We start from the raw sequence: 22,250 nt of genomic DNA, 5'->3' as shown, positions 1-22,250 counted from the left end.
GGTAAGACCAGACTGACAGAGCCACCAGCTGTAGACCGCCTCACTAGCCAACAGTAAATCAGTTGTCCCCCACAAATGACGCCGCGTCCGTCTGGGCCAATCACAAGCTTTTGACCTGTAATAGCAGCGCCCCCTTGGGCCAAGTGTTGTTTCAAACGGGACTCCCTAAAAACAGTCTTGTAAGCCTGATGTGCCTGATGTCACGTCAGCTTACATTTGGTCGCCCCACTGATTTATGACTTTACAACAGTCTTAACTGTAAGCTGACCTGAACCTCACTGACTCATACCTCAACCCAACCACCTCCTCTGCGGTGAAATGGCGCGTTTTTAGTGAGTCCCGAATGAAACTGCTGAAACACAGTGGTGAGTAGGGATGGGTATCGTTTCGTATTTTATCGGTACCGGCACTGCTTATCGATACCTATCGATACTCTTATCCAGTGGTTTTCAGTGGGAGGCGCGCCTTCCTTGGGGGGCGTGAGCCAACTGCAGGAGAGGCGCGACTTGACGTGGAAAAATCTGGGAGAAGAAAATGCACAGCCTCCACCGGACATGTCCGCGCGGTCACAAAAGTAGCCTGACGCGGTTGTCTGCAGAGAGCCTGCGCGCACACCCTCCGATGATGGAATTTATGTCAGGCGGACCCTGGTGTACTAGGACTTCAGCCAGAGGCAGAACGCCCGCAGTCTGGCTGCCTTTGTTGAGGTGAGCTCAGCAGGCTGTCAGAGGAGAAACCAGGAAGAAGGAAATCGCGATTTTTAAAAATGTGTGTTTCACAAGTCCAGGGAGGCGCAGCTCCCTGGGGGGAGGGAAGTCTCGCACACTTTGAAAACCCCTGCTCTTATCGATTCTTCTCTCCATAATTTGGTCCAAAAAATAAAGACATGACATGAAAAGCTGTGAAAATATTCAACAGTTAATTTGTTGTTGTTTTTTACCACAGAAATAACAAGTAAAATTCTTGAAAAGGCCCATTCCCCCACTGAATATGATCATTTATTAAACCTACTGTATGTAGTAGAAATATGCAATTATTTTTGAAATTGGAGCATAATCACCAGAGAAAATGGCTGTAGTTTTCCCCCATATCACTCTAAGGGGAATCCAACTACAACAACCACAATGCATTGCGCACATCACTAACTTGATTTTACAGGGACTAGCACCAAAGATAAAGTTAGCAGCATTATATCTCTTTACTGAGCTTATTTTCATTGAAAAAAAATTTCCTTGTCGAGTCTGGATAAATCAAAGGATTATGAAACAAACCGGCGCGATGGATTCAATGACATTATTATGTGGACCTACGTCCTGAACGGTGCCGCAATCTAACATTACAGGTGTGTCGTTTCTCATTGTTGTTCTGTCTTTAGAGTTGGCTCACCAAAGCACTGTGCACTTTGTTTTCTGTCTGTTCCTCTAAGTACTTAGTATGACATCTTCAGCTTAATTTATACTTAGACACTTAATTAGAAAGTGTCGCTCAGCACATGGTCGCAGACGAAAAAGAAAGTGTGTTGCATTTATACATATATATAGTGAACGTTCGCCTCGGTTCAACGGTCACGTGACACTCAAACGCTATAAGTGCTATAAATACGTTACATCTTGCCTCCGTCGGAGGCAAGATGTAACGTATTTGGCTGCAGCCGCATATAAACGACACACAATCACACAACTCACCTCCTCTCTCTCTCTGGGAAGTTGGTCACGATGTTCTTTGTGATTTTCACGAAGTCATACATCAAGGACAGGCTGATAAAAATAGCGGGGACACGTTCATTCATTTCAACTGAGTGAAAACCAAAACAAGGAAGTCCTGTGCGTGTGCCGTCTATATAGCCAATCACACTTGCGCGACACTATGTGACGTAGTCGGCGACACTAGACATTTCACCAGGTAGCAGACACTGCTCGTCGACACTTGAAAGTGTCGACTCAAGTCCTCATTTCTGTCTGCGATGGTTTCAAAAGTGTCGCCAGACCAAGCATAAATTGGGCTTTAGTGTCTTGCTTTTTCCTATGAGCGCAGAACGTGAACATGCAGTGAAGCAACGTTAAATGTAATCACCTGATGCCGGCAGCTTCATCATCATTAAAGGCCTCACATGGTTCTGCACCAGCGCCGAGTGGTGCGCCGCAGCTGGCCGGCCTGTCGGCGCAGCTATGTGATTAGGCGGTGTTGACGCGGACGTGACGTGAAGTATGTACAGTCCCGGTGTCGTCGGCAGCAAGGCTCCAAGTCGAGGCTGCACAGAACCCTGCAAGGGCCCACAGGGGATGATTTAGAACAGTGGTTCTCAACTGGTGTAGCCTCAGGACCCACTATTTTCCTTGTCATGAAGTTGCAACCCAAATTTCAGATTTTTTTTTAAACCACTCAAATTTATTGCACAAAAAATATTGAATTAATTTAATACACAATGCCTTCATGCATTGTTATAAACCTCAAATGAACAAAAAAGTGCAACAGAAGTGCAACTAGGGCTAAAAACCAATTGAAATAAGGCAGACTTGAATTACAGGACTATATGTTTTTAAATTTAAACAAGTCAAACTGGTCATGCTCAGAAAGTCTTATTTGAACTGTATGAAATATGAAATAAAAGGCAGACTTATCTTGAATTACATGCCTATATGTTTTTAAACAAGTTAATAATAATAATAATAATAATAATAATAATAATAATAATAATAATAATAATAATAAAACAAGTTAACCTGGTCATGCTAATCCAGTTTCTTTTTTTTTTTTTTTATAATTTTTTTCCCGATTTTTTATCCCATTTTATCCCCCATTAGTGCTCATTTGATTTCTCAATCCTGGTTGCTACTCCATCCTCTGCCGATCTGGGGAGAGCCGAGACTGGCTCCATGCTTCCTCCGAGGCATGGGCAGTCAGTCAGCCGCTTCTTTTCACCTGACAGGGGAAGCTTCACCGGTAGGACATAGCACGTGGGAGGTTCACGCTATTCCAACCAGTTCCCCTCCCTCTGAACAGGCGCCCTTAACGACCAGAGGAGGAACCACATTAGCAACCAGGATGTTGCATGTTTTTGTGAAGGGGGTTCCTATATGAAGGAAACCCCCGGGAGGCACGGGGAGAACATGCAAACTCCACACAGAAAGGCCCTTTTGCCGACCCCACCCGGGCGGTGGGCACTCGAGGACATGCGGACGGGCACGCATTCCTTCAGCGTTCACCTCGTCCCCAGGTGGGAATCGAACCCACGACCTTTGAGCTGTGAGGCGATAGTGCTTACCACTGCACCACCGTACCTCCTTAATCCAGTTTCAATAGTCTGAATTTAACTAATATGAAATAAAAAGGAATCACAGGCAGGCTATATGCTTTTTATGCTGGTCATAACTTTTAATTAAACTGGGGCCATGCTAATCCAGTTTCAATCATCTGAATTGAAATTGAAAATTAAATATGAAATGAAAAGGCAGACTTCTCTTGAATTACAGGCAGAGCATATGCTTCAGCTTGTTAAACAAGTAAAACTGGTCAGGCTAATCCAGTTTCAATAATCTGAATTTAACTCAAATGAAATGGTCCAAAAAATAAAAATAAATAAAAATTGCACTTTTTTTTTTGGTGTCAATGTCCGCGACCCAATCAAAACGGCCCTGCGACCCACCTTTGGCTCGTGACCCACCAGTTGAGAAACGCTGATTTAGAAGTAACAGCTTAAACCGCTTAAAATACTGCTAGCAATACCGTTCGTCCAGGACCTTAAAGGCTTCCTCCAGTCCGTTTTTCTACCTGTATAACCAGTGGTGTTCTATGAAAACGTACATGAGCGCAGCGCGCGCTGTATGATCGCACATCACCATTTGTGCCAAAGAACATTGCTAAGAACCGAAGGGTAATGCTTGTTCCACTGCAGCATAATGACTGCAGCGCTGTTTGTAAAAAAACAAGAAAGAGAAGTTTTGCGTCTTGTTTTGAGTAAAGTCTTTGTCTGCCCTCACACTGGAAATTCCGCAAGCATTTTGTTTGTATGTTTGTTTATTTAGATGAGTGGTTCCCAAAGTGGGGGTTGGGACCCCTCGGGGGGTCGTGGGCCACCACTGGGTGGGTCGCAACATGATTTGCAGAATGTGTGAAATTGGTCTAAAGTATATGTGAACTACAAAATGTGTGAAATACAATTTAAAAGCTATTAAAAAGAGCACATTTTAACCATAATTGTTTGTTTTGGTCGCGAGCCTCTGGCACCATTACTTTGGGGGTCAGGGGCTGAAAAGTTTGGGAACCCTTGATTTAGCTACTGTATTGTAACAGTCGCTACTAGTTTAGAGGGGATAGAGGGGGGGGGGGACCTCAGACTGAGGTTTCAACCCAAAAGAGCTACTGCGCAGACTCTGGTTCTGTGATCTGATCAGATTTTGGCTTCAATAGACCATACAGGGAGGAGAATGGAGATAGGCTCCATTTATTCATCTCAATGGTCTGACATCATCACCCGTTTTTACCAACAGCCTATTTTTTGGACTTTGAGCACGAAATAAGGTTATTTGTCAACAAATACAGTGTGGCTAATAATCAACAGATCAGATCATGGCTCACCAACACATGAAATATCTTAAAAATTACAAAATATACTCGAGGGGGGTTTTAATGATACTCGGGTACTGACCAATCAGGAATCAGTTTGTGTCTTAATTACTCTCCAATTTGAGTAGACGGTGGTCTACTGACAGAAGTTTGTATTTGTACTGTGTTTTGTACTTGTGTACTTGTATTTTTGTCCAACGTGTAATGTGCTTTTGCCTTCTTGGCCAGATCACCCTTGAAAAAGAGACCTTGGTCTCAATGGGTTTTTATTTTCTGGTTAAATAAAGGTTTGATTGATTGATTGATTGAATCGGTACCAATTTAGTACTGGTCCTCGGTACCCATAGTGGTGAGATGTAATCATACTGCTGAAACACAGTGCCATATTTACAGAGCTAGATGATGCACCTCACCACTGCAGTGGTGAGGTGCATTGATTGATTGATTGATTGGTCCACAGAGCAATGGAACACTACAGACACTCCACATGAAACAGCTTCACCGTTGACATGAGAAGAAACGTGGAGATGTGTGTTGAAGTCCTGGGGCTGGTTGCACAAAACACCTTAAGTTAAGATTTTCCTTATAGTCTAGAGTTAAGATGTCCATAAAATAGAATTGGCTGCACAAAACAAGATTTCAGACGGCAGCCCGTCTTTATTGTCACACGAACACACTACAACACATGCATGCGGCCACTACACACACTCATGCTGACGGTGGCCGGTGAAATATGTCCTCTGCATTTGACCCATCCAGACTTGTCCTTTCCTCCAGGGGGCAGGCCGGGAGCAGTGGTCGCTATTTCTTTCCAGCGCCCGGGTACCTTCATTGGACCATCATTGGACCAACTTCAGATGTTGTCATCACTGGTCGGATGACGATCTTCTGCATGTTTTTAGTGGGGGGTTATGTACGGAGGAACACCCTTATGGAGAAGGGTTAAGGGTGTTTTGGGCAACCGATTACATTTTATGGACACCTCAACTCGGACTCTAAGGAAAATCTTAACTTAAGGTGCTTTGTGCAATGGGCCCCTGGTATCTTGTTATTGCCTCCAGGGTTATCAAAGTCTATCAGGATGTCCCTTATGCACGCCATTAGCTAGCATCTCCCTGCTTGCCACCAGTAGCTCAGATAGCAGCCACTGGCATCAGTGCCACACTTCTCCCAGCTGTCTCCCGTGTCGGACCAAGCTGGCTGCCTTGGCAAACAGCCGCTCTCGGGGGGGTTAATCTCTCGCAGGTGCGTCCGCTTCCTGGTACATCTCTTTCTGACCCGGGGCTGTGGCTGGATACTACTACTACTTCGTTCCACCAGAGCTAGCTAACAGCTAACATGTTGTAAAATGAGACTCCGCTCGGGTGGCTAGTGACAGTGCGCATGCGCGACTCAGATCACATAGTGACAGCGGTCCCCAGCGGCTAAATGAAAAAGCGTTAACCCCCCCCCCCCCTCCTCGATGGCAAATGTCACGCTGTCTCTGCCTAGCTCCACCTGACATCACGACAGACCTCCTGCCTGAAGACGTATCGTAAAACAAGAGCCCTGGAGCCCCAGTATAGCCAGTCTCCATGCAGCTGTAAGCTCCCGTGGCTAAATCTGTGAAATCCCTGCAGTCACTCCCCCCAGCTTACTCCAAACTCCAGAGGCTGGTGGGGTGGGGGGGGGGGGGACTCAGACTCCGTGGCCCGGGATGAGGGGCGTGGCCTGGGACCAGGCTGCTCCTAATCTGCCTCATGAGTTCAGCTTTACCACCTCACCTCCCTCCAGCCTCCAGGCAAACCACCTGACCTCTTCTCCCCCTTCCTCCCTCTGACACCCTGACCCCCCCCCCCCCCCTCCTCCTCCTCTCTGCAGCAACTGGAGGAGAAGAGTGAGGATGAGGAGGATAAGGAGTGTCTGAAGCAGGCCATCACAGCCCTGCTCAACCTGCAGAGCAGCATGGAGAGGATCTGCTCCAGGAGCCTGGCCAAGAGGAGGCTCAGGTAGGCTCCACCTCCCTATACCTCACCCCCCCCCCCCCCCCCCCCCCGGCCTGCACCTGCCGTACACCTCCCCGAGGCCTGCAGCTCCCCTCACCTCCCCTCTACACCTCCACCCAGGCCTGCACCTCCTAGAAACTCTGGAGTCTGGAAAATAAATGTAATAATCTTGAAAACTTTGGGATTTACATAGAAAAACAGTAAATCAGCTCCAGTCTGCTGCACACGAGGGGCTGTAGAGCCATTAGTTCAGTAGACAGATTATTGATGATAATACTAGATTGATCAGCTGGTCAGTGATCAGCTGTGCAGTGATCAGCTGGTCAGTGATCAGACATCAGACTGAACAGAGACAGAGTCAAGTTAGTTTATTTCGACAAACCTTTATCACGGCATGTCTCGAAGGACTTTACACAGAACTAGATCTAACTAGTATTAAATATTATGAAATATAACAATACAATCATCTCACAACTTTAATAAATGAGCGCACAAAGCACGTGATATTTCTAATTATAATAAACCATAGTATAGTATAGTCAAGTCAAGTCTCTTCATTACCATTGTATAGATTAGAACAAGCATGATTTACTAAAAATAAATATTAAAAAGATCGTCAACACTTATTGACACAGTCAAATAGAGTGCTAGAACACAACACAGTTATCAGTCATACTATAGTTCCTAGTGCAAATTATTGGGTTGCAAAGTAGCACATGTAGTTCAAACATGATTCAGAGTTCAGAATAATAAGAAAAATAAAACATATTTTTCTAGACCACATATTAAAACAGTGCGGTGCTCACAAGATACATACAACTATGCATACTCGTACACACTAATAAGAAAGACCTGCATATCTGCTCACACTGAGAGAACACACACACACACACACACACACACACACACACACACACACACACACACACACACACACACAGCCATGCACTCTCACAATACAAATCTCTTGGAAAGGCTATTGAAACATAAACACTGATTGTGCAAAATGTGCACAGCCACAATAAGACACACACACACACACACACACACACACACACACACACACACACACACACACACTTTTTCTCACACACACACACACACTTTTTCTCACACACACACACACACACACATTCTTTCTCACACACACACACACACACACACACACACACACACACACACACACACACACACACACACACACACACACACACATACACACACACACACACACACACACACACACACACACACACTCAGACACACACACACACACACACACACACACACACACACACACACGCACACACACACACACACACTCATTAATCCAGTCCCAGTACTATTGCAGTACCCCTCCCATCCTTCCAACGCCCAGCAGGCTCAGTCCCGGTTTCCCTCTGGACCCAAAATAGACCGTGTGTGTGTGTGTGTGTGTGTGTGTGGCGGGGGGGTCGTAGGTCGCCGGCGGGGGGGCTCCGCGGCGTGTTGTGAGAGGGAAGTTGCGTCAGGAGCCGAGCTGCTTTGCTGTTATTGTTCTCTGTTTGGTAGAAAGAAAAGACCAGAAGGAGGGAGAGAGAGAGACAGAGAGAGAGGGAGAGAGAGAGACAGAGAGAGAGAAGCCCGGTCGCCCTTTGTTCCCTAGTTCTCAGCACCGTCACATTGAGGCTCGGCAAACTTTTGGGCCTGTTCACCTGAAGAAGAAGAAGAAGAAGAAGAAGGCCTCCATCAGATGAGCAGAGAGCAGGGAGGAGGACATGAGGACGTAGGTGACAGTTTCTCCTCTTGTCTTGGCTGCTTGGTCTTTGGTGTTTCTCATGGCGAAGCAGGGTTGCTTGAATTGAAAAATAAAAAATCCAAGTATTGGAAAGTGCTTGTATTTTATTTATATAAAGAGTTCCTTAAAAGTGACCGAATGTAGCCTACCAGCATCTCTGAGTTTGAGCCTCTTGCGCTCTGTCATCTCCAAATTGCCGGGCCAAGCTTGATGCACTTTCTTCCTATCAGTCTCTCGGTGCTCTCAGAGCAGGACAGTATCCTGCAAACAGGACAGTTCAATGGGCCACTTCTCAGCGACTGAACCCAAAGAGGATACTGGAGCACACGACAGATACTGGTTGTTGTGGAGAGACTGAATGGAGTATTACACAGCTGAGACATTATCAAAGCCACAAAGTATGTTTTGAAATTTGAGTGGGAAAAGATTTGATAAGGTGCAAAGACTTAACATTTTGACGCACACATGGTCTTCATCAGATTGCTTTGAGTTTATGTGAAGTGTTAAAGATTCATTCTGGTGTGTAAGCAGCACTAAGCATGACCGGAGCGGAAACTCACAGAGGACTTGAGAGGCGGGTGTATCGGAACATCTCTTTGAATGATTTGGCCGTTGAGTTCAGCAGACAGGGTCACGGCGGGCGGCGTACTGCAGGGACTTACCTGCTAAACTGATTACTGCTGCGTTCTGCCTGTAGTGCCTAGCGACCAGCTCAGTGCTGCTTTCTGCCTGTAGTGCCTAGAGACCAGCTCAGTGCTGCTTTCTGTCTGTAGCGCCTAGCGACCAGCTCAGTGCTGCTTTCTGCCTGTAGTGCCTAGAGACCAGCTCAGTGCTGCTTTCTGTCTGTAGCGCCTAGCGACCAGCTCAGTGCTGCTTTCTGCCTGTAGTGCCTAGAGACCAGCTCAGTGCTGCTTTCTGCCTGTAGTGCCTAGAGACCAGCTCAGTGCTGCTTTCTGCCTGTAGCGCCTAGTGACCAGCTCAGTGCTGCTTTCTGCCTGTAGCGCCTAGTGACCAGCTCAGTGCTGCTTTCTGCCTGTAGTGCCTAGAGACCAGCTCAGTGCTGCTTTCTGCCTGTAGTGCCTAGAGACCAGCTCAGTGCTGCTTTCTGCCTGTAGCGCCTAGTGACCAGCTCAGTGCTGCTTTCTGCCTGTAGTGCCTAGAGACCAGCTCAGTGCTGCTTTCTGCCTGTAGTGCCTAGCGACCAGCTCAGTGCTGCTTTCTGCCTGTAGCGCCTAGTGACCAGCTCAGTGCTGCTTTCTGCCTGTAGTGCCTAGAGACCAGCTCAGTGCTGCTTTCTGCCTGTAGTGCCTAGAGACCAGCTCAGTGCTGCTTTCTGCCTGTAGCGCCTAGCGACCAGCTCAGTGCTGCTTTCTGCCTGTAGTGCCTAGTGACCAGCTCAGTGCTGCTTTCTGCCTGTAGTGCCTAGAGACCAGCTCAGTGCTGCTTTCTGCCTGTAGCGCCTAGCGACCAGCTCAGTGCTGCTTTCTGCCTGTAGTGCCTAGTGACCAGCTCAGTGCTGCTTTCTGCCTGTAGTGCCTAGAGACCAGCTCAGTGCTGCTTTCTGTCTGTAGCGCCTAGCGACCAGCTCAGTGCTGCTTTCTGCCTGTAGTGCCTAGAGACCAGCTCAGTGCTGCTTTCTGTCTGTAGCGCCTAGCGACCAGCTCAGTGCTGCTTTCTGCCTGTAGCGCCTAGTGACCAGCTCAGTGCTGCTTTCTGCCTGTAGTGCCTAGAGACCAGCTCAGTGCTGCTTTCTGTCTGTAGCGCCTAGCGACCAGCTCAGTGCTGCTTTCTGCCTGTAGTGCCTAGTGACCAGCTCAGTGCTGCTTTCTGTCTGTAGTGCCTAGCGACCAGCTCAGTGCTGCTTTCTGCCTGTAGCGCCTAGTGACCAGCTCAGTGCTGCTTTCTGCCTGTAGTGCCTAGTGACCAGCTCAGTGCTGCTTTCTGCCTGTAGTGCCTAGCGACCAGCTCAGTGCTGCTTTCTGCCTGTAGCGCCTAGTGACCAGCTCAGTGCTGCTTTCTGCCTGTAGCGCCTAGTGACCAGCTCAGTGCTGCTTTCTGTCTGTAGTGCCTAGCGACCAGCTCAGTGCTGCTTTCTGCCTGTAGCGCCTAGTGACCAGCTCAGTGCTGCTTTCTGCCTGTAGTGCCTAGTGACCAGCTCAGTGCTGCTTTCTGCCTGTAGTGCCTAGCGACCAGCTCAGTGCTGCTTTCTGCCTGTAGCGCCTAGTGACCAGCTCAGTGCTGCTTTCTGCCTGTAGCGCCTAGTGACCAGCTCAGTGCTGCTTTCTGCCTGTAGTGCCTAGTGACCAGCTCAGTGCTGCTTTCTGCCTGTAGTGCCTAGTGACCAGCTCAGTGCTGCTTTCTGCCTGTAGCGCCTAGTGACCAGCTCAGTGCTGCTTTCTGCCTGTAGCGCCTAGTGACCAGCTCAGTGCTGCTTTCTGCCTGTAGTGCCTAGTGACCAGCTCAGTGCTGCTTTCTGCCTGTAGCGCCTAGTGACCAGCTCAGTGCTGCTTTCTGCCTGTAGTGCCTAGTGACCAGCTCAGTGCTGCTTTCTGCCTGTAGTGCCTAGTGACCAGCTCAGTGCTGCTTTCTGCCTGTAGCGCCTAGTGACCAGCTCAGTGCTGCTTTCTGCCTGTAGCGCCTAGTGACCAGCTCAGTGCTGCTTTCTGCCTGTAGTGCCTAGTGACCAGCTCAGTGCTGCTTTCTGCCTGTAGTGCCTAGTGACCAGCCGTGAACACCTCTTAGCTGTTGTTAAATCACTGTAAACATTGACCTCTTGGGGCTTATTGCTTAATTTTAAAACCCACTGGTTTCCTGTCAGCTATTGTATGAGCAAACACTGCAACAGGAAGTACATGTAAGCTAGGGGCAATTTAGAATGTTTATGTCGCCAAGTTAAAATCGTCGATATTCAAACCTGTTAAAATACAATCATATGATACTGTTACGACTTGGTGAAATGGCTCAACCAATATTCCTAACAAACTTAGGGCCTCAGACCAACGAGGAAGTAACTTTGGTTAGAGAGGGAACCCTTTTTGTTAGTTCTGGCTATGGGTTCACTTCAAAAATGACCGTTTCCCGTAACTTTGGATTATTATTTCATGGCGTGGTGAGTACACGAGTCACAACATGTCTACATGTGAGTGTTTCTGTGCCGCTGTTGGAATGTATATTTTGGGCCACTGAACGGGCTAGGTAGCGGTACCATCGACTGTCATTGTAGTGCTAAGCTAACTACCAGTGAGGGGTGAAACGCACTTTCTAATGCACGCACAGAGGAGAGTCTACATTATAGTTATACTATATGACAAATAGGCGAATCTCCCAAAATGTCGGTTTGTCCCTTTAATTGCGACTCGAATCCAAGTCTCAATCCATCTCTGGTCCACAGTGTAGAGGTGTAGAGTTCGGAGGTGCTGAAGCTTCAGCCAGCTGGACAGTGGAGTTTGTGCTGTTGAGGTGGAGATGTTTGAGTTTGGTGCCTTGTCCTTCAGAGGAGGCTCCTCCTGTGAAGACCTCCTCTCCTGATGCCAGAAGACAGAGTAAGCTGCTGTTGTTCACCATCTCCTCCTCAGCGCTCTGATTGTCTAACCTACTTCAGCAAATCTGTAGAGAGGAGAATGAGCACTCTAATCTCTGCTGACCGACAAGCTCACACATGTGTGACCATGGAAGGCTGGGAAACACTGAGCTGTAGTGCTATTTATCAATCTAGATGGTTTTGGTGTGAGTTGCCGAGTTTTGGAGATATCGGCCGTAGAGATGTCTGCCTTCTCTTCAATACAATGGAACTGGCAGCTAGCAGCTAGTGGGTGTAGTTCGGTTGAAAGAAAATAGTTCCCACATGAAACGGCTCACAACAAGGTCTGTGGATTATCTTGAGTAACCGGGTCATGATTTCCGGAAAGAGACATTGTTGTTGAGTTTTTCGAAGTGTATTTTTGGGCGCTTTGTTTGTTTGTTTGTTTATTTGGATCCACCATTAGATACAGCAAATATGCAGTAGCTATTCTTCCTGGGGTCCTCATACCATACTTTTAAACAATTTTTTTCATCTTAAACACAATACAGACAATACAACTTCCATAACATTCATACATACATACAGTAGCTCTATTATTTACTTCTTAGTTGAAGAAAACTTAGTAAAGAAAGAAATACAAAACAATACAGAAAGAAAAGTGGAGAGACAAAAACATAAACATAACTCTCCTTACCTTTGTGATCATAGGATAGCTCAATTCACCAGTGAGAAACACAATTGTTTTCAGGGTATCCCATATGTAAACAGATACATCTTTAATTTTTTGAACACCACAAGCCGAGTGCCATCCAGTTCCACTGTATTGGAGAGCGGGCAGACATCTCTACGGGCTGATATCTCCAAAACTCAGAAACTCAGACCAAAACCATCTCTAGATGGATAAATAGCACTACAGGTGAGAGGAAATATATGTATTTTTGATGTTGGAGTGAACTGTCCCTTTAATCGTGTCCTCTCCTTCATCTCTTCTTCATGACTGGTGGATTTAAAAGGTGAAGTCAGTAAGTGGAGTGGGGACAAGCAGCAGGTTCTCATATTTTGAACACTCGGTGTAAATGTTCTTGCTGTTACCAGATGTTTCCACTATTTTTTTTTTAACTTGTTTTGTCCTCAGTTTGTTTTTTTCCGTCTTGGTCTGTATCCGTGCCGAGGTTCTGCGTTTTCCTGCTCTGACATCATTTCCTCTCCTAGTGTACAGTTCCTCTCTGGGTTTATAGAAATCCAAAACACTCCTGTGACTGTCCCACTCGCTGGATTCTAACTGGATGGTAAACATGTAGAAAATCGAATGGACAACCCAATGATCAGCTCAAGGAGTAGTTCACTCCCTAATTCAGTCCTCATCTCCTCATCATGTCAGCTGAAGTGCCTCTGAAGAACATCAGTTAGCCCCTCCAGCTCCATCTCAGCCTTCAGTTCAATCTTTTGACTGGTCCATAACAGACAAGATCACATTTCTCCAAACAGCTGGTGCAGCTTCAAGGAGAAGTTCACCCACCCCCAAAAAAATCGACTCACCCCCATGCCGATGAAAGGACGGGTGACATTTTTTCACAGCAAAACGCCGTAGCAGCATTCTCCTAAACAAGTGACGCTTCTTGACTCTTGGATTGTTTACGTTTTTTGTGTTTTCTTTTTTGTGGAAAGTTCGTCAGCATTTACTTTTAGGAGAATTCTGCAACGGTGTTTTCCTGGAAAACTCAAACGCAAATGTGTTGTGGACTAAACTACTTCACCCATCCTTCCATCAGCATGGGTTAGATAATGAGTGGATTTTGAAAGAATGAAAATCATCTCCTCCCCTTCATGCCAGTGTAAACACAGCTGCAAAACACTTGGACTTGATGGACTTTTTCTGCTTTTGTGGATCTGTAGAAATGGCCCCATTACCATAAGTAGTTATTGAGAAGGCTGAGTTTCCTCTGCCTGTGGAGTGAGTTTTCATAGAGTACAGCAGGGATGACATATTGAAGACCCTGTGCTGCTGGTTCATAGGGAGAAAAGGCAATGTGATTTTTCTATGGGAATTTCGATTAAATGCATTAAATAAGGTCTGTGGTTAAAAGTTTATGAAACTGAAGTTTGTGTTGAGCAAGATAATGTTCACAAACAAGAACCACTTTTATGACTTTTGAAGTGTGTGTTTTTTTTAACTCGATTTTCAGAAAACTCTTCAAGAGTCATAAAAGTGCTCCTCGTTTGTGAGGATGATCTTGCTCAACACAAACCTCTGTGTTTCATACACTTTTGTTAACCACAGACCTTGTTTCTGCGTCCTGGTGGCTCACCTGGTAGCACGCGTACGACGGAGGCTCAGTCCGTCGCGCGGCCGACACGGGTTCGAATCCGACCCGAGGTCGGTTGCCGAATGTCATCCCCTGTCTCTCTCTCCCCACCTTTCCTGTCTGTCTACTGTCCTATATAACAAATATCTAAATAAAGGCAGAAATGCCCCAAAAATAATCTAAACACACACACACACACACCTTATTTCATGCATTTCAGATAAATCCCCATAGAAAAATCACATTGCCTTTTACACGTACGAGCCGGAAGTTCTACTTTTTGGACTCATTCTTGCGGAGCTCCAGTTGGGGGTGGAGCTCCAGTTGGGGGTGGAGCTATCTATCCCTTGAATGTAAACACACTGAGCATTTAAAGTGAAATTCCTGTGAATTCCTGCTGAGATTAGGGCCAGGTCGCAGCACTAACCCCGCCGTCTTTAGTACGCTCAGCCCACCAAACAAATCCTCAGTAAGCAGCCGAGCGGCCTCGGCTCCGAGACTAAATCTGTAGTGAGGGACAGACTCGCCGCCTCTGCAGAAGGTTTTGCTTAACGTTTGGACCTTAACTTCTCTTCCTGTGTCCTCTCCTCTCTCTCTCTCTCCCATTGACCCATGTTTACACGGACAAAATATCCTGGCCTGTGCTCTGAAAAAGACACTAAGCTGTTTACATGGCAAACGAAAATGAATATTCCACTAATATTCCCGTAAAACGTCCCCAGGAAAGCTGCCCTCTTTCATTCGTTAACCACCTTCTTGAAAAGGTCGGTGCTGCGTCAGGCCGCAACATAAAGGAGTAAACACGTGATATCCACGTCCTTCATAATGCTTCAAAGTAGGTGTGTCAATTTTGTGGTCTTTTTGCATCTTTGTTATAGTCGGTTTGCTTACAGCGCGCACAGTGTAGCTGACCATTAACTCATTCATGGCCAGTTTAGGACTGCCAATATTTAGCACAGGCCAAAGATTTTCATAATTGTTGGTCATCTTTCAAGACCCACAGTAAATTATCTATTAGCACCAGAGTGATTTGCAATACCTCAAAATGAAGATGTACGTCTCTGGGTTCACCAGGAAAAAAAAAGTGAGCTTTTAGCATGTTCTGTACTCTACTTATAGCCATTTATATACACCCTGTTTTCACCAAAAAGGTCTCTCTGAGAAAAGAAATTGCAGAAAATGGCATTTTTGTACAGCACACATTCTCAGGCAGAACTCGCTCTCAATTCTTTTATTTTGAACTGTATTGACATCAGACATGTAAATATTATTCGTTATGACACAAATGACAAAAAAAAAATATATATATATATATATACATGAAGTGCTTTACATTCAACAATACAGTTTACTCAGTGTGAGTGAGTGTGCAGACAGACACACAGACAGACAGACAGACAGACAGACAGACAGACAGACAGACACACAGACACAGACACACACACACACACACACACACACACACACACACACACACGCACACACACACACACACACACACACAGAGAGAGAGGGAGTTCTGTCCATCGCACCTCCTTCCAAGGGAACACTATTGATCGCCCCGCAAATTAGCATAGGAGAGGAACACCCATCTGGTCTGAGATCAGCGTCTAGCCTCCTCTGCCTCGCATCGTTTTCCTCCTCTCGTTCGAGCTGGGACGAATGCTGCGACACAGGAACGGGTCCGGCTTGGCTTTGGGACCAGGCGCTGGAACCGGATCGATCATGTTCGTCACGGGTTTGACTACTGCGAACAACTCAATCCAGGTTCGCCCTGCAGCAAGGCGAGCAGTGCAGCGCGCCAAGGGGCGTTTCAATGGCGTTTCTCCTCTCTACAAGGAAGTGCGTTTCTCTGTTTTTCCTCCTGCTCATTTCAAAACAACAGCTGCGGTATGTGTTTGATAACGTGCTGTCGGCTTGACTTTGAGGCAGGGACCTGATACCATGTCACAGGCTGGGGAAGTGTTTGAACTACACGCTGCACTAATAAAAACAAAAACACGTCAAAGACGTCTTTGGCGGTGAATGAGTTAACAGGCAAACGTGTGTCGCAAACTGAGGTAAAACCCCCCATTGAGATGCAGTGTTGTTCCTGGACCAACATTTTTTCCAAGTACGGGCCGGGAAAACCCCGCCCCGAACTCATTTGATTGGTCGCCGCAATTGCTTCTTCCTGAAAATGTGCGACAAGTAAAAAAGATGTTTAAGATTAGGGATAGGGTTTTCATATCTAACGACGACCAGACCCAAACCCTAACCACATTGTTGTACTTGCCTAAATCTAATGTCTAACCATAATGTTTTATAAAAATGTGTGAGGTTCCACCGGGAATCGAACCCCAGTCCTCAGATTGGACGGCGCGCACCTTATCCATTAAGCCATAGGATCGAGCTCACCCTGAGCTGCACTTTCTTCACACCCTAACCCTAATCTTAACTACATTTTTTCCCCTTGCTGCACGTTTTAAGGAAGACGCAATTGCGGCGACCAATCAAATGGTTTCGGGCCGGGGTTTTCCCGTACTAGGAAAAAATGTTGATTCAGGGAAGACACCAACACGGTGATATCAGGAGGTGCAAGATGCAGATTCCGAAGGCGTTGTGTACATGTCCAAAGAATGCTCCTAAAACCCAAAATATTCCACACGTCTCAATCAGAAAATGTTACATTCAGAATCCCTGTGCGTTCTCACCGGGACACTTTTCAGATATTGGCGAGACGAGGTTACATACAGTACAGAGCCCAGGCAAACACGCGAGCACAGGAGATTTCACCCCGGGCGGTGCGAATGAGGCGAGAGATGCGAATTTCCGCGACACGTTTGACACGAGTTTTGCCTCATCGAGTTAAAAATGACAAAATAAAGAAAAAAAGAAGCTAGCTCATGCAAGTGAAGCATTCCTTTCGCCTTGATGTGAACGTACAGCAAGCCCTAATTAAACGAAATGACCTAACCAAACGAAATATGCTTCTTTATATGACCCGTATCAAATTCGGAATATTGTCATATTCGGAATAATAGTGGAATATTAGTGTGCATGTTAGTCATATTCCGTCTTGTTCATCTGATTGGTCTTGTTTCTGTGCCCCCAGCGAGTCGGCCTGTCGTTTCTACAGCCATCAGATGAAGGGGAAGCACCTGGCCATCAAGAAGATGAACGAGATCCAGAAGAACATCGACGGCTGGGAGGGGAAGGACATTGGCCAGTGCTGCAACGAGTTCATCATGGAGGGCACGCTGACGCGCCTGGGCGCCAAGCACGAGCGCCACATCTTCCTGTTCGACGGCCTGATGGTGTGCTGCAAGTCCAACCACGGCCCGGCCAGACTGCCCGGCGCCGGCTCCACCGCGGAGTACCGCCTCAAGGAGAAGTTCTTCATGCGCAAGGTCCAGATCAACGACAAGGTCAGCGCGCTGTCCAACCTTAGCATAGCCCCAGGATGTACTGTACGTTGGCCCTTTGAAGGAGAATTTAGCAATTTTTTCAACCTGGACCCTATTTTCCTAACTTTTTGTGTGTGACTATTCATTTATTTGTAATGATCCAGTATTGAGCAACAGCGTGTCAGCCGGCCAGCGGCTACAATGTAGGGGCCGTACAAAAACTTGTCAATGTACGTCCAATAAACGTGCTTGTTTTTGCGACTGATAGGCTCAGATTGTTCTAGTAAGTTTCTGACAACAGGGAAATGAGAGAAGAAATTGAACATGTTTCTTTACCTTTCATTTGATCCGGTCTGCTTGTAGCTGTGACCCAGTGTTTCCGTTATCCGGTAATTGCCGGTCTTTTACCCGTAAAATCAGTTGAAGTCACATTTAAATCTCTCCTGTGACGACTAGGGATGGGAATTTGAATAAATTGTCCATAATCGATCATCGGGAAGATTAACGATCAATTATCGATTCATCTTTTCCCCCCTCTTTTTACAAAATGCCTATGGCAGAAAATAATCCGGTATGCTGGCTCAATCACATTGAATGAATTAATGAATTTACTTAAGACGGATGTTTAAAATACACAATGAACAGATAAAGCCCATACACTTAAAATTGTTGAGGAATTACACACACAGTCCAGGACTTATTATTATTATTATTATTATTATTATTATTATTATTATTATTATTATTATTATTATTGAGGCATATTTGATTGTGATTGATAATCACAGCGATTCCCTGAAACATAATGCAGGACGACAAAGAGGGGGAGTACCGGCACGCCTTCGAGCTGCTCCTGAAGGACGGCAACAGTGTGGTGTTCTCAGCCAAGTCAGCTGAGGAGAAGACGGGCTGGATGGCTGCCCTCATCCAGCTGCAGTACCGCAGCACGCTGGAGCGCATGCTGGACTCTGCCATGCTGCAGGTAGGCTACTGTAGCACCACATCAAGCGGGATCTACCGCTACACTACCTGGACACCCCCAGCGTGGGGCAGGGCTTAACCGGGCGAAGGCGAGTCCATGTGAATTGATCACTTGTAGTGGGCGGGCACCCTTAGCCATCTTAACTTACATCGTCACAGATGCACACTGTTGTCACAAAGCACTATTGCGTTAATTTTAACGACTTAAGTATGTAGCACGAATGTGTCTCTGAGTCTCTGAGGCAGGGTGGGAGCGGCTTGCTATGATGTTGATTCTCCTCCAGCACGGAACTTTGATCCCTACTTTGATCAATTCCATCCAAATTATGGAACATTCTGCAATAGTCCATGTTTTTCAGTTGATTCCAGTTTTTATTGCCAAATTCCATTGCCTATTCAAATGCATTGTGGAAATCCTATGGGCCTGTGCAGGAGGACAAGGAGGAGACGATGAGGCTGCCCGGGCCCGAGGTGTACCGCTTCGCTGAGCCCGACTCTGAGGAGAACGTGGTGTTTGAGGAGAACGTCCAGTCCAAGTCTGGCATCCCCATCATCAAGGCTGGCACCGTGCTGAAGCTCATAGAGAGGCTGACCTTCCACATGTATGCAGGTGAGAGGCTGAGCTTAATATTAACAACAATAATAATAATAATAATAATTCAGAGGACATATATAGTGTTTTTCTAAGTACTCAAAAATGCTTTACAATAGACAAAATGTGAAAATACAGATACTAGGGCTGGCACGGATCAGAAAACCCACGGATCGGATCGCGTGACGGATTTTGAGCCACGGATCACGGATTTTTCGGATCAGCAAAAAATATACAGTATATCAGATTTTTTCTCTCAAAATTAGATTTTCGATTTGATTTTTGAATACTATTATACTTCTCTAACCATGTGTTGCCCTGCACAGCTCAATAAATATTTTTTTCTCATAAGTGACACAATTTATGCTTTTACTCTGAAGGCAGAACAACCCAACTTCCTGTTTTAGGTGGCACCGCTATGCCTAACTTTCTGGCTGTTGCTTGCTAACCTGCAGTCACTTGGCACGGGTACAGACCAGACCGGGTGAGTCTGGAAACATAACGTTGATGCTACGTTAAGCTACTCAGTGGCCCCACGTGTTGTTTTGTTGTTTTGTGTCCTAAAGGCAACATTTCACCGTCCGGTGATAATGTGTTCGTCAAAAGTGTGCGCGCGCGTGTGTGTGTGTTGTGGCTCTCGTTATCTTGTGCAGCCCGCAACACGCTGATCGCATTCCTATGCTTTTTCAGTGTTGAAATAAGTTTGTCTTTAGTAGCCACTAGCCACAGCCTTCAGAGAGACTTTACAGCGGCGACAAGGGATGAGGAAGCTCACTTGTGCTTGCCATGATGATGCCTGTCTGTGTCTGGCTGCGCTGCAGGCGTTCTCATACACTAACGTTAAACGTTAAATTAAACGAAGGGGGGGGGGGGCGTTCTGAACCGCGTTCCGAACCGTGAGGGCTGACCCGTATGGGTCACGGATTATCCGTGATCCGTGCCAGCCCTAACAGATACAAATACATGTGCAATATACAAGTGTAACAGAGTGAAAGAGGATAATGAAGAAGCAGACAGAGGTGAGAGTTTCAGTTCTGTGGAGGCTTTAGCAGTCAGGTGTTGTAGGTGGCTTTGAAGTTGTTTTTTGAGTGAAGAGAGTGAGTCTGAGTTTGGGATGTTTGAAGGGAGGGAATTCCAGAGGGTCGGGGCAGCGATGGCAAAGGCTGTGTCCCCCAGGGGGCGCTGCTTGGTCCTGGTGATGGGGGTCAGAAGGTTGGTGAGTGGCGATGGAGAAGGTCTGTCAGGTATGAGGGGGCCAGATTGCCGAGAGCTTTGTCTGTGATAATGAAATGGATTCAGCCAAACTGTTGGACCACAGCAGCACTTTACAGACATGTTGGACCACAGCATCACTTTACAGACATTGCAGACATGTTGGACCACAGCAGCACTTTACAGACATGTTGGACCACAGCAGCACTTTACAGACATGTTGGACCACAGCAGCACTTTACAGACATGTTGGACCACAGCAGCACTTTACACACATGTTGGACCACAGAAGCACTTTACAGACATGTTGGACCACAGCAGCACTTTACAGACATGTTGGTGCACAGCAGCACTTTACACACATGTTGGACCACAGCAGCACTTTACAGACATGTTGGACCACAGCAGCACTTTACACACATGTTGGACCACAGCATCACTTTACAGACATGTTGGACCACAGCAGGACTTTACAGACATGTTGGTGCACAGCATCACTTTACACACATGTTGGACCACAGCAGCACTTTACACACATGTTGGACCACAGCAGCACTTTACAGGCATGTTGGTGCACAGCAGCACTTTACACACATGTTGGACCACAGCAGCACTTTACAGGCATGCTGGTGCACAGCAGCACTTTACACACATGTTGGACCACAGCAGCACTTTACAGACATGTTGGACCACAGCAGCACTTTACACACATGTTGGACCACAGCAGCACTTTACAGACATGTTGGACCACAGCAGCACTTTACACACATGTTGGACCACAGCAGCACTTTACACACATGTTGGACCACAGCAGCACTTTACACACATGTTGGACCACAGCAGCACTTTACACACATGTTGGACCGCAGCAGCACTTTACAGACATGTTGGACCACAGCAGCACTTTACAGACATGTTGGTGCACAGCAGCACTTTACAGACATGTTGGACCACAGCAGCACTTTACAGACATGTTGGACCACAGCATCACTTTACAGACATGTTGGTGCACAGCAGCACTTTACACACATGTTGGACCACAGCATCACTGTACAGACATGTTGGACCACAGCAGCACTTTACACACATGTTGGACCACATCAGCACTTTACACACATGTTGGACCACAGCAGCACTTTACACACTTGTTGGACCACAGCAGCACTTTACACACATGTTGGACCACAGCAGCACTTTACAGGCATGTTGGACCACAGCAGCACTTTACACACATGTTGGACCACAGCAGCACTTTACACACATGTTGGACCACAGCATCACTTTACACACATGTTGGACCACAGCAGCACTTTACAGACATGTTGGACCGCAGCAGCACTTTACAGACATGTTGGACCACAGCAGCACTTTACACACATGTTGGACCACAGCATCACTTTACACACATGTTGGACCACAGCAGCACTTTACAGACATGTTGGACCACAGCAGCACTTTACACACATGTTGGACCACAGCATCACTTTACACACATGTTGGACCACAGCAGCACTTTACAGACATGTTGGACCACAGCAGCACTTTACAGACATGGTATATAATATAAGATAATCCGGCTTTGTTTTTGCCTCTGAAGCGGAGCTATTGTTGTTGCACGCTCGTGACATCACAGCCGCGACTGCAGTGCTGCTTGGCCAAATATGGCTGCTGCCAGTGTGTTGCTGTTTTTCACAGATTTCGATGATCATAACGCTATTGCAATTCGCAATCCATGTCCCGCACGGGTTCCAAGAGGAGGGGAAAACGTCTGAGCTGGCATTACGTTAAACCAAACCTGGCGATGATGCAGCGGATGTTTAAGCAATATAGCATGAGAGCTAGTGTGTTGTGGCAAATATATCCCGCTGATCAGTTGTTATCCCACGAGGCCGCAGGGGTTAACAGCCTTTTTTTTGCAAAGA

The 22,250-nt window shown here is 46.6% G+C and overlaps 1 protein-coding gene across 1 annotated transcript in view; it reads left to right on the top strand.

Annotated features, from left to right (window-relative positions):
• Positions 1–22,250, top strand: part of sos1 (son of sevenless homolog 1) — a 123,365-nt gene that overhangs the window by 56,219 nt on the left and 44,896 nt on the right. The window contains exons 8-12 of the mRNA XM_083634610.1: position 1; positions 6,427–6,554; positions 17,252–17,564; positions 18,355–18,525; positions 18,957–19,134. The exon at position 1 is cut by the window's left edge and continues 98 nt beyond it. Of these exons, the coding sequence (XP_083490736.1) occupies position 1; positions 6,427–6,554; positions 17,252–17,564; positions 18,355–18,525; positions 18,957–19,134 (791 nt within the window). The remainder of the gene's footprint in view (positions 2–6,426; positions 6,555–17,251; positions 17,565–18,354; positions 18,526–18,956; positions 19,135–22,250) is intronic.

This window comes from Poromitra crassiceps (genome assembly GCF_964638095.1).
Source record: "Poromitra crassiceps genome assembly, chromosome: 4".
NCBI lineage: Eukaryota > Metazoa > Chordata > Actinopteri > Beryciformes > Melamphaidae > Poromitra > Poromitra crassiceps.
This window is presented reverse-complemented; position numbering and strand designations above follow the sequence as displayed.